The 11,089-nt window shown below is 40.8% G+C and overlaps 1 protein-coding gene across 1 annotated transcript; it reads right to left on the bottom strand.

The window, feature by feature from the left end:
• Positions 1-2,609: 2,609 nt before the first annotated feature.
• prdm12a (PR domain containing 12a) lies at positions 2,610-6,963 on the bottom strand (the record flags this gene model as incomplete). The annotated part of the gene is made up of 5 exons (XM_080743022.1): positions 6,711-6,963; positions 4,406-4,596; positions 3,790-3,945; positions 3,314-3,428; positions 2,610-3,040 (listed from the first exon to the last, which is right to left on the bottom strand). Exons 1-5 carry the CDS (start codon positions 6,958-6,960, stop codon positions 2,610-2,612), a joined length of 1,143 nt encoding a protein of 380 aa, XP_080599148.1. The 5' UTR covers positions 6,961-6,963.
• Between the last annotated feature and the right edge of the window lie 4,126 nt (positions 6,964-11,089).

The raw sequence follows: 11,089 nt of genomic DNA, 5'->3' as shown, positions 1-11,089 counted from the left end.
GAGCAGAATACAGGTTAGATTAGACTTAGATCCAATCTGGCTAGCCGCATAGTCAAAAAGCATCAGAGTCTGAGATATTAGACTTCTTCTAACTATTCTAGTAGATGTATGTGGCAAATATTGTAGCTTAAATGTAAGTGCTTGTCTTGCAAAGTTAGCCATATGCACTACAATATAATTTAAAACAATATCGTGAGGACAGCATTCAAATATATAAAAGTTCACTTCTTGTTGGCACTGATTTAATTCATGATGATAAAAGCTACTGATTATATACTGTCAGCTGCACTTTATTCAGAAATAATACACCTACTTCACTGAACAGACAGGTTAGTGTACTGTTCAAGGGATTCTTTACACTGTCATATACTCTTCTAATGTTTTCAGGTCTTATGACATTAAATATCCTACAGTATGCTATAGGAGAGCACTACTTGATATAGCATGTGACAAGTTATAAGTATAATTGACACCTATGAGCTATGACTTTATTCATGGTCATATCATTTTCAAATACTTTTTAGCATCTAGTATTATGGAGGGGGGGGGGGGGGCATTTTATCAATTTTGATTATTTGCTCTCTATGCTGTCTCTGCTCTCTTTCCCTCAGCAACTGGCACCATCTTGTGGAAGTAAAGAGGCAACCAATGAGACTAGTTCCATAAACAGTGACAAATATCTTACAATACTGCAGATGCTGACCCATGGACTTTGTGCCAAACATTGAATCATTAGACCAGACAGGTGTGGATTATTATTATATTATTGTGTATCATTATTTTATGTTTTAACTATCGAAAAATAGCAGATATACACAAGCTCACAGCGCGGCACCGAGTGCCGCGCTGTGAGCTTGTAGATCTGCTATTTTTGAAAAATTCGTGAAAATTAGAATTTTGACCTGATTCTATAAGTGTCTTTTGAATCCTTCTATTTTGAATGTTTCTATGTCAGCAATCTGGCTAGCCATTGTCAAAGAAAATGTCCTTTTCACTTAACTGGAGCTCAGTTAGTCTGTTCTTGAGACACTACCATGTTAGTGGTGCTCAAACCTTTTCATGTGAAGGACCCCCAAAATGATATGTATTTGGCCACGGACCCCCATCTCAAATTATTTAGTTCCAGGGACCCCCCAGAAGCAAAATTTGAGTTACAAACGTTCGCTTTGAAAATACACATATTCAAAGATTTGCACACATTTTCACGACTTTTTCAAAAATAGAAGATCTACAAGCTCACATCGCGGCACTCGGTGCCGCGCTGTGAGCTTGTAGTAGATCTGCTATTTTTCACTGGTTAAAGCATTCAATAATTCTAGGCCTAAATGCACTGTCTCTGCTCTGTGTTTAAGAACAGTGACAACCTTACCAAGGCTCTCAATACATCTATCAACACCACTCTGTATTCAGGGACTTATCCTATCCTGTCGCACATCTAGCAATTATGTTTTTGCCTAGTGCCACTTAGGCTTTTTCAACAACAAAAACATCCAGAATGCTTTTGAATTAAACTGCATCAGGAAACATACTCAGAATGAGTATCTGACAAAAAGATAGACAGTCAGACAGTCCCCCCAGGCAACTAGTCCCGAGCCGTGTTCCTATTTGTCGGACACTGAAAACTATGTCCAAGTTAGTTTAAGAAACACAGGATAAGATGTTGATTTTCTTTGTGCAGGCACATGTGTGTGTGTGTGTGTGTGTGTGTGTGTGTGTGTGTGTGTGTGTGTGTGTGTGTGTGTGTGTGTGTGTGCGTGTGCGTGCGTGTGTGTGTGTGTGAGTCATCTTGGAAACATCACTGGTATTAGTTATAGTGCATATTTATTTAACATTTGTTTAACATTATCTAATAATGTTTTTTTTTTCCATCAATCAATATTCTTTGGTCCAGAACTACTTTGTCAACATCATTATTTATTTAGAATATAAGAAAGCACAAATGTATTTACATTCACATTTACATTACAATTTTAGAATTAGACAATGCTCGAAAGTTCACATTATGTACAAGAATAAAGTGACAATTTAAGTTTACAGATTGACATTTTGATATAGCAAAAACCATGTACACAGATGGCCACATTGACCTCTCTACCTATGGTACAAATAAATCACTTTGTTTTGCTTGAAAGTACAATTTGCCTGAGTTTGTGGGAATGTGATGTAAAATAAATGTAATGCAAACAGAAGAAGTAGCTGTGTTGTCTTACATAGTTACATAAGGTATTTCCTCACATGTAAAATGTCCTATATAATGAGGAGATGTGATACTTGCTTAAAATTAAGTAGAGAAAGAAACAGCAAGGACAAATTACTTAAAAAAATAAAACATTGTTGATATTTCTTTTTGTATTTCGGGATCCAAAATATAGACAATCATTAAGCTGTTGTTCCCTTTGAACTGTAATCACATAAAAGCCAAAAGTATTTCAATACAAATAAGGCAACCAATTGAAATGTCTTTGACAAATGCTGTACTATTACATATACCCATTTATTTGATGGGGTCTCTCCTCACAACCTGACTCTTGAGTTCTCCACTATTACCCTATACGCTAAAGTGCAATGTTGTTTTGCATGAGTGTCTCTTATAACTCTTCCCAGTATAATCATAGCACCATGGTGGGGATGTGGTGTACCATGGGCATCTGGTGCTGATGGGGCATGCTTGTCATTTGTGTAGAAGGAGGAGACACTTGAGAGGCTGCTTCAGCGGCCGCCGCCACTGGCTTGTGCCTGGCACTCTTCTGGTGCGCCCGCAGGCCAGCCAGCTGCGAATAGGCACTCTGGCAAACGTGGCACTTGTACGGGCGCTCGCCGGTGTGCAGACGCACGTGGTTCCGAAGAGTCGATGACTGGCTAAAACGCCGATTGCAGAAGCGGCAGACAAATGGCTTGTCCAGGGTGTGAATGCGCATGTGGGAACGCAGGTTGCTGCGTGAGTTGAAACCTCTGTGGCAGATAACACAACGCATTCGGCTGCTGGTGGACGAGGAGGAGGGTGAGCATGAGGAGGAGCCATCGCACGGATGGGATTCTTCTGTAAAAGCAGATTAAAAACAGGAAAACGTGTTACTGAAGAAGATTGCAGTAAACATACCATGTAGACAAAACTGTTACTTGACTACTTGAGGCATTTATAAATAGGCTACCACCCCGCTAAAGGCCTAGAAATCAGCTAAAGCCAATACAAGTCACATATTCAACAAACATGCCTAAAGAGATAATGCCCATCATAATAGCCATGATAACGATCACCCCTCCCTCTTTTCTCTTCCCTTCTCTCAAATAACCTGCAGGCAAAGGGCCTCACCATTGCGAATCTTCTTCTGAGGTTCTTCATCTATGCCAGGAACACCAGGAATTCCAAGGAATGTGTTGTGGGTGTTGCCATACCAGACGAGAAGTTCCTGGTCGGGTGGTATCGTCTGAGAAATAAAGGGAGGAAGGAAAGAAAGAAGGAAACTGGTCAAATAATGGACAAGTAATATGTCTATCGTTTGCTGTTCTGCGACGACGGTGCACTGAATCAGGGGAAAAATGAGAAAATAGATAAAATATGCAATTATACTTTTGGCCATCATGGTGTGCTATTATAAGCAAACAGTTTGCCTGCTTGTACCTTCTGGTGCAATTCCCTTGAGTCACAACAAAATGTATTCCCTGCCAGTACAGTATATAGGCCCGTCTGCTGTGGCCACTTAAGTAAAGTTCATGTGGGGATCACAGTATTATGGGCAGTATGGTGAATAGCTTCAAGCTAAGGATCTTGACTGAAGGGATTCTCACCTCTACAGCTTTGTAGAAGATGCTGCTACCAATCTGTACCACTTCCAGGTTCTGCTCCTGCTCATTGCGGGCACACTTAATGTAGGTCATCCAACTGCGCTGGTCCTCCTGGCTGGCATCGATGAAGCAGCGTACTGTGCCATCCTCGTTGAACACCTGGAGGGACATAACATCATATGGAATGTGATTTAGAATGCTGCAGCTTAGAGAAGAACTGTCAATAAGTGGTGGAAGTAGTAGACATTTTACTGGCAATACCACAATGTAGAATGTAGCATTTACATGCAAACTATGTTGCAAGTAAAATGCCTGTTTATTGTTGTTTGGGACACGATCAACACAATCCTGAGTTATTTTTTGTGTTCAATCTGTGTTTTTAGATATTTTAGTATTTCAGCATGTACTAGTGATGCGTTTTGCATCATATGATGCAAAACGCATCACTGATTGTGTTGATCGTATCCCATATGACAATAAAATAAGATCTGGTTGTCCCAGAGGTGCAAGTGGCCCTTTAAGTACAGTACTTGAGTAAATGTAGGCTACTTTACACCATTGCAATCAATTACATTCTCCTTTAACTCAAATAATGCAGACAAGGCATCAGTGCACTCACCTCCCACATCAAGTTGTTGTTCTTCAGCAGGTCTACGTGTTCAGGGGACACGACTCTGCCAGTGAAGGGACCCATCTCAGTGCCAGCTTTGATCCATGTCTTTGAGAAGATGCCAAGGCCTTCACCGGGTATGGAGCTCTGGGCAATAATCACTTCACTGGGCAACACCAGGCTAGATAGCTTCTGCACCTCTGGAAAAATTAGAACATGTGATTAAGTATATATGCCTTTAAAGTCATAAAAATGTCATTATTATTATTATTATTATTACTGGAAATAACAATATGATAAAACGCTAGCAGAAAGATGACATTTAGATATATTATTTAGACACAAGTACCTACGTATTTATTACATTGAATTTAGATAGTGTGAGAAAGGTTACAGTGTTTTAAATCCTGTAGGCCTAAAAATGCTGCTGTCAAAAAGCTGCCAAAGAAAAGGGTGCAGAACCCAAAACCCATGCATGCTTCTCACGAAATAGGATTTAGGAAAAGTCCTGAATGCAGTTAAATGGACCGCATTTTGGTCACGAAATATTAAGCTACATCTCATCCGCCGTTTAATTCGATTAGGATCTGATGTGAAAAGTTTCTGTTGGGAAAGAGAAACTCCACTGTGAGCATTTTCATCCTCATTCAGAATTATATATACAAAAAAGGAAAACTCTTGCTTTTCTTTAATGTCGGAATCAAAGATTTTTTTTCTTCTTTTTGTATTTGGGACTGCGAAAAGACCGAGCGACTCATGGGGGTTAAATGGTCTCCTATTGCCAAGGGTCCAGCAATTTGTCATGCTTCAGATGTGATATTCATTAAACCTTACTGGAAAAGAAACGGCTAATTCCAAATTCATTATCCTTTTAAGAACTTTGTAGCAATAAATTTGCACTGAATGAAACGAGGACTTGTTTAAAAGACCCAGGAATTTCTCGAACAAAAAAATGGAAAGGCGATTAGATGGTTGACATGCAATGAATAGCATTAGAATTAGCCTTCACGGCGCATTATGCGAGGAACAGAGATCTTTTAAAGGCGGGGGAGAAAGAGAAAGGCTGCGGAGCCCCATAGCTGCCAGGGAGAGGAAAAGAAACTGTCCGGAGATTGATGAATGCAGGATAAAACCCGGGACACCTCAAAGAAAGGGAACCTTTCTCTCCTCGGGGTTTAAGTGGAAACTTTCCCAGGTCAAGCACAAAGTTAACCAAATGAATTTAATACCCGTCGTCTTTCAGTCAGCAACAGTTACACGCCTAACAAGCTTCTAAATGAAAGGTCTCAAAAGCCCTAAACGGGTTAATGCGTTAAATGGGTTGAAATAAAAAATAAAAAAAAGGCAAAATTGCATGGGGAAACGGTGATAAGCCCGAGACACAGAAACCTTGGGAAAGGTATGTAAGTATTAAAGGAGGGGGGGAAAAGCAAGAAGGAAAAAGTTCTCACTGTCTGACTGCGGTCACCCTCCAAGAGCATGCGGGAGCTCTTCGGGTTTGGAGGCGGCTTCACAAATTACAGGGCCTCGCGTAATTATAATTAATAAAGGTAGGCTATTATAGTTGTCATAATGAGAAGATGCATTCAAGTTTCCTTCTTTGATTTTGGAAATTGTCCGTGAAAAGTGTAATGCAGGCTAAATAAATAGATGGTTAATATTATCTTACGAGAAAACGTCCTAAATAAAATAGGCCTATCATCATCACGCCGACTGAAGTTTCTAATGAAAAAATAAATAAATAAATTGACAATTAAGAAGATTGACTAACAAAACATCCAGCTACACCGTCGCCATGCAGGTGACATTATAGGCCTAAAAAAAACTCCAAACAAGCTATCATAACATTGATAACAACACATAGAGGCTTGTCCAAAATAAAGAATAGCGTTGGAAACCTGCACAAAACATTGAAAAGATCACATCACATCAGGCCATGCTGGCTTGTGGTGGACATAACAGGGCTGTAACTCTTGTACCCACTCAGAGAGAGTTATGGTGGTCCTTGCAAATAAAAAGTTTGGGAACCATATAGTGGACTCCTATAATGTCCCATAGTGTCTTAGTAAATCAGTGTCACATAGGCTACAAATTCTGATACAAACCTGGAGTCTGGAGACCTGACATTCAGTATTGTGTCTCATGATCAATACAAGAACATTATATATTATGGTGCGTAATGCGTAAAAAAGAAAATACAAATTTTGCCAGAATTGCCACGGACACATGTGTCTGCAACTCTGCATGCGTACTGGCATATTGATCACATGCATGCATGCACGATGGGTGCACCAACATTAACAACAATAATTACCTCCCACGAAGGACTGTGCGAGCACCTCGGCGGTGAAGGCAGTCTTGGGGCTGACCGTGGTGGTGCTGCTCTGCTGCTGCTGCTGCTGCTGTCTCTCCTCCATCAGGTGCTCCCCCAGCACGTTCCTCCACCTCCCGTACAGGAAACTGTGCAGGATGTCCGAGGTGATGATGTCGGACAGCGAGCGACTCGGACACTTGTTAAATCCAGACTTCAGCGCCAGGGTGTCTGTGGGCAGAACGGAGCCCATGGTGTCGCGACGAGGCTGATTGTTGAGTATATTTAGACTTATAGAGGTTGAGGATCAGCGGAAAAGGTTAGTTCTCTCCGTCCTTCTTCTAGAAGAATGTCTCTATGTGTGACTGACTGAGAGTGTTGTGCTGGCTGGCTCGCATGCGCAGCGGAGCGCCTCTTTATAAGTGGTCGGCTCGGTTGGTTGGTTGGTTGGTGTGACCCCTGTCTAATTAGTTATTAATGACACTCCCCCCCATAGTACAGACCTGCCTGCTCCCTCCGCCACAAGAAAGGCACCATTAGTCCATCCACCCTCGTTCCCTCCTCTTCGCCAATGAAACGGGGTGTGTGTGTGTGTGTGTGTGTGTGTGTGTGTGTGTGTGTGTGTGTGTGTGTGTGTGTGTGTGTGTGTGTGTGTGTGTGTGTGCGCGCGCGCGCGAGAGAGAGAGTAGGCCTATACCCCAACAAATAAACAAACCAATTTAGCAAAATGCTTAACACTTTGCCTTTTCCACATGGACCTCAAATTAAGGTGGGCCAGGCAGTGCTGATGTCATCCACACAGTTTAGAGACATATAGGCCTAAATAAAGCACATTATCGTGTTCCAGAAAGCTAAAGAAATATTGCAGATCAGGTATTTTACACTTGAGGTTATAGGGTAATTCAAATCTATTTTATTTTAAGTTAAGGCTTAAGCATAATCCAAATATGTGACAAACAAAAATTGGAATCGATATGTTTCGAAATGTGCTAAAATAAAAATGCAAGTGACACTTTGCATGCTCAATTTTCAAAATATAGACCCACTGATACACTGACTGTCAATATTCGTTTTAAACTTTTCTTTAAAAAAAAAAACTTTTGTCAACCAAAAGATATAGGTCATTGGGTCTGGGAGTGGCTCAAAGTTTTTTTTCTCATGGCATTTCGTATTCATTCATGCCATGGCAATATCATTTTTTTGTGAAGGAGTTTAGCGCGGGAACAACAGAATAGAAAACAAGCCCAACGTGCTTTTAGCGCATTGTTCCCATGCAAAAAATGCAAAGCTGCTTTGACGTGGTTCACTTTTCTAGCCCTTGTTGAGGTAAGCGGTTTAATATTCATGGCTGTTCTTGGTCCCCAGTATATTGTGACAACGTTTAGATGAGTATATACGGCTCTTTTCTTCTCAATAGTCACAGTCTTCTGTGTTTTTTCCTGCTCCTGCCTATTTTTCGGGCTTGATGGACTGGGGGTAAATGGGCAGTTTTCCTTCTCTTCCAGCGGAGAGGACATCTTTATTCCATCCCCGGCTCACGGGTTTCCTATTCAGCTCCGCTCCGAGTAATGTCAGGGCCCTGAAAAGTGCTGCAAATCAATCTTTCATGGTGTTTTGAGGGCAATTTGACATCCATGCACTCCTTTCACTCCAACAACTACAAGGGGATTGTCCGGAGAGGGGGGAAAAAATACAAAATAGGCAAGTTGGGTTCTCTCACTTCTCTGGACGAATATTATGGACTACTATGGCGATGTAATGGGAAAGAAGATAATATGGCAACTAAAAGTACAATGAATGGCGGATAGTTTTGAAGGCACGGATAGTGAAAAGGCAAGGTGAGTGACAGGGCACGAAAAAAGATTACTGGCGAAACAGCTGCTTTTTATGAGCGCGCCACGCCCACATTTGTCTCCTTTTTCCCAGATGAAAATCTTCTCCCATGTGTGTGTGAATGGCATTCTTCTCTCTCATCTAGATTGATTTACATTTATTGCATTCATTGCACAAATCCAAACTAAATGGCGGGGCCCGAAGGGGGAGTAGCCCGCTCTTTATTAAAGAGGAATTAAATGAATTGAATTGGGGTAACGCATGGATTTGATTTGCTTATTTATGCATTAACCCATGGCATTATGTGGAGCTGGTAAAGCCGCGGGCATGTCACAAATAGCACATCATCCCGCTTAGCCGTTCTATTGTAAAACAATTTAAAGTATTATTCTGTCTATTTAAAGCTTATCAAATGAATACAGATGATTGACAATTATTGCACAAAGAATGTGGTAATTGTTTTATTTTAAAAAAAGCGCATGTGATGGGGATGCAAGGGGCATTAAAGTATAGGCTATCAATGAAAATAGTTAATGCTCATCAACATATTCTTTTTTTTCAACATTTCACTGACAAACATGCCAACATAAATTAAAGCAATTGCAATAGCTAAATGACAAAACTGTCTTTTAAATGTATAGCCTACTTTAGCCTGTCACATGCATTGTAGCCTATACCTAACATACCATAAATTAATTCAATACGTATGCAGCTAAGCTTTCTTAATATAAAAAGCACTAGGCCTATAATATGTAAAAAAAAAAATATATATATATATATATATATATATATATATATTCACTCAATTTTACTCAAACGATGTTAAATAACAGCAAATTATGCAGCTCTGTTATTTATTTATTTTTAAATAATAAATACACATTTAAAAAAAAAAATCACTTTGATATTTAGTCTATTGTGGCAATCCTACAAAAGGAGTCAGCACATCATTTATGTTTTCATTTATATAGCCTTCTTGGTTGCTGATGGACATGCATGGTCTCGCACCAAAAAATAGCAGATCTACAAGCTCACAGTGCATAAGAGCCCCATATGCAGCTGTGTGTGTGTGTGTGTGTGTGTGTGTGTGTGTGTGTGTGTGTGTGTGTGTGTGTGTGTGTGTGTGTGTGTGTGTGTGTGTGTGTGTGTGTGTGTGTGTGTGTGAGAGCTAGAGTGGTTCTCAAAGTGGATTTCAGGGACTCGGTCTATAAGGTTCCATGGATGGGGGTCCAAAGTCTGTAACTTTGACAGTGTACAAATGGAACCAAATGGATTTGGTTCCATTTGTTCACTGTCAAAGTTAAGGGAAGACGTTCAAACTCGAGAACTGAGCTAGTAGATCTGTTATTTTCAGCAGTGTCGCGTGAGAGGCATCAGTTCACCATGGCGCACACCGGCGCACAAACCAGGCGTTTCTTCTGTCTGCGTGTCGACTGACTGACTGCGAACCCCAGACTTAACAGCTGGGAGTGAGTGGCAGAGTGGGCTCCCCGGGGACCGTCCGTAGGGCCATTAAAAAGAGATTAAGGTAGCTGTCACAGCGTGCTGGATACTGTGCAGATCGGCTTATCTGTCGCAAAGGTGAGAGGTTCCATCCCTCCTCCAGAAAGGGATTTCTCCTTGCTAGTAGAGGCTACCGCACCGGGGGAGGCAGGCATGGCACCTGCTTGTCTGAAGCACTACTAGCGGTTGCCGAACACATGGGTCTGGACCATTGTGTGTCTCTTTTTGGTTTTTGTAACGTATAGGCCTACATTTTTTAATTATTCAAAAAAATATTTTCAAAGAACAATTAAAGACAAAATTAATGTCAGTGTAATATCATGAAGACATCAAAGAAAAAATATAGCCGATCTTGTGAGCTTATGTAGATCTGCTGTTTTGACTATTGGGTCCCGAGCAAACATCTAAATTCTCTTTTGGGTTTTGAGATAAAAAAAAAAGTTTGGGAACCGCTGGTCTAAAGCAGAGCCTCTAAACAGCACAGGAAGGTGGATACATCTGTTTATAAATAACTAATAGGCGAATAATAAACGGAGTTTTTCCTCTCAATATAATGTTAAATGAGGCTATTGGGTTACTATCTACACCGATTCAGCTCTGGGTTGCTGTTACGGATAACGTATAGGCTTACAAGGCTATTCAACAACTTCCCAAAGAGTTGACAATGGCCAGTGTGCCGTTCTGGTTGAATGGGTACATAGGCTACAATTAATTAGGTAAAAGAGCTGTATCAGGTCATTGAATCAGAACCACATTCGATTATCTCAGCCTTCAGTGCACACTGGCTTCTCCCAAAGACACGGCAACAGTAAAAGTATATAGACAGACACATAAAGAGATCAATAAGGCTCATTAAATCAACTATTCATTGCAGTGGGGAGGCGCTGTTCGTGAGAAAAGCCTGGCAGAATGAATGCGCATTAACGCACCGCACACAACCATATTCAGCATTTTTGAATCCCCGATTAAGTAGCCTACCATTCACTTGCTATAGTATATACATATAGGCCTACTACACATCAAGTGCTTGCACAGTAGGTTTCAAA

Source organism: Nannobrachium achirus (genome assembly GCF_963921795.1).
Source record: "Nannobrachium achirus genome assembly, chromosome: 15".
In the NCBI taxonomy this organism is placed as follows: Eukaryota; Metazoa; Chordata; class Actinopteri; order Myctophiformes; family Myctophidae; genus Nannobrachium; species Nannobrachium achirus.
Note: the sequence above shows the minus strand (reverse complement) of the source record. Positions and strands in the feature narration are given on the sequence as shown.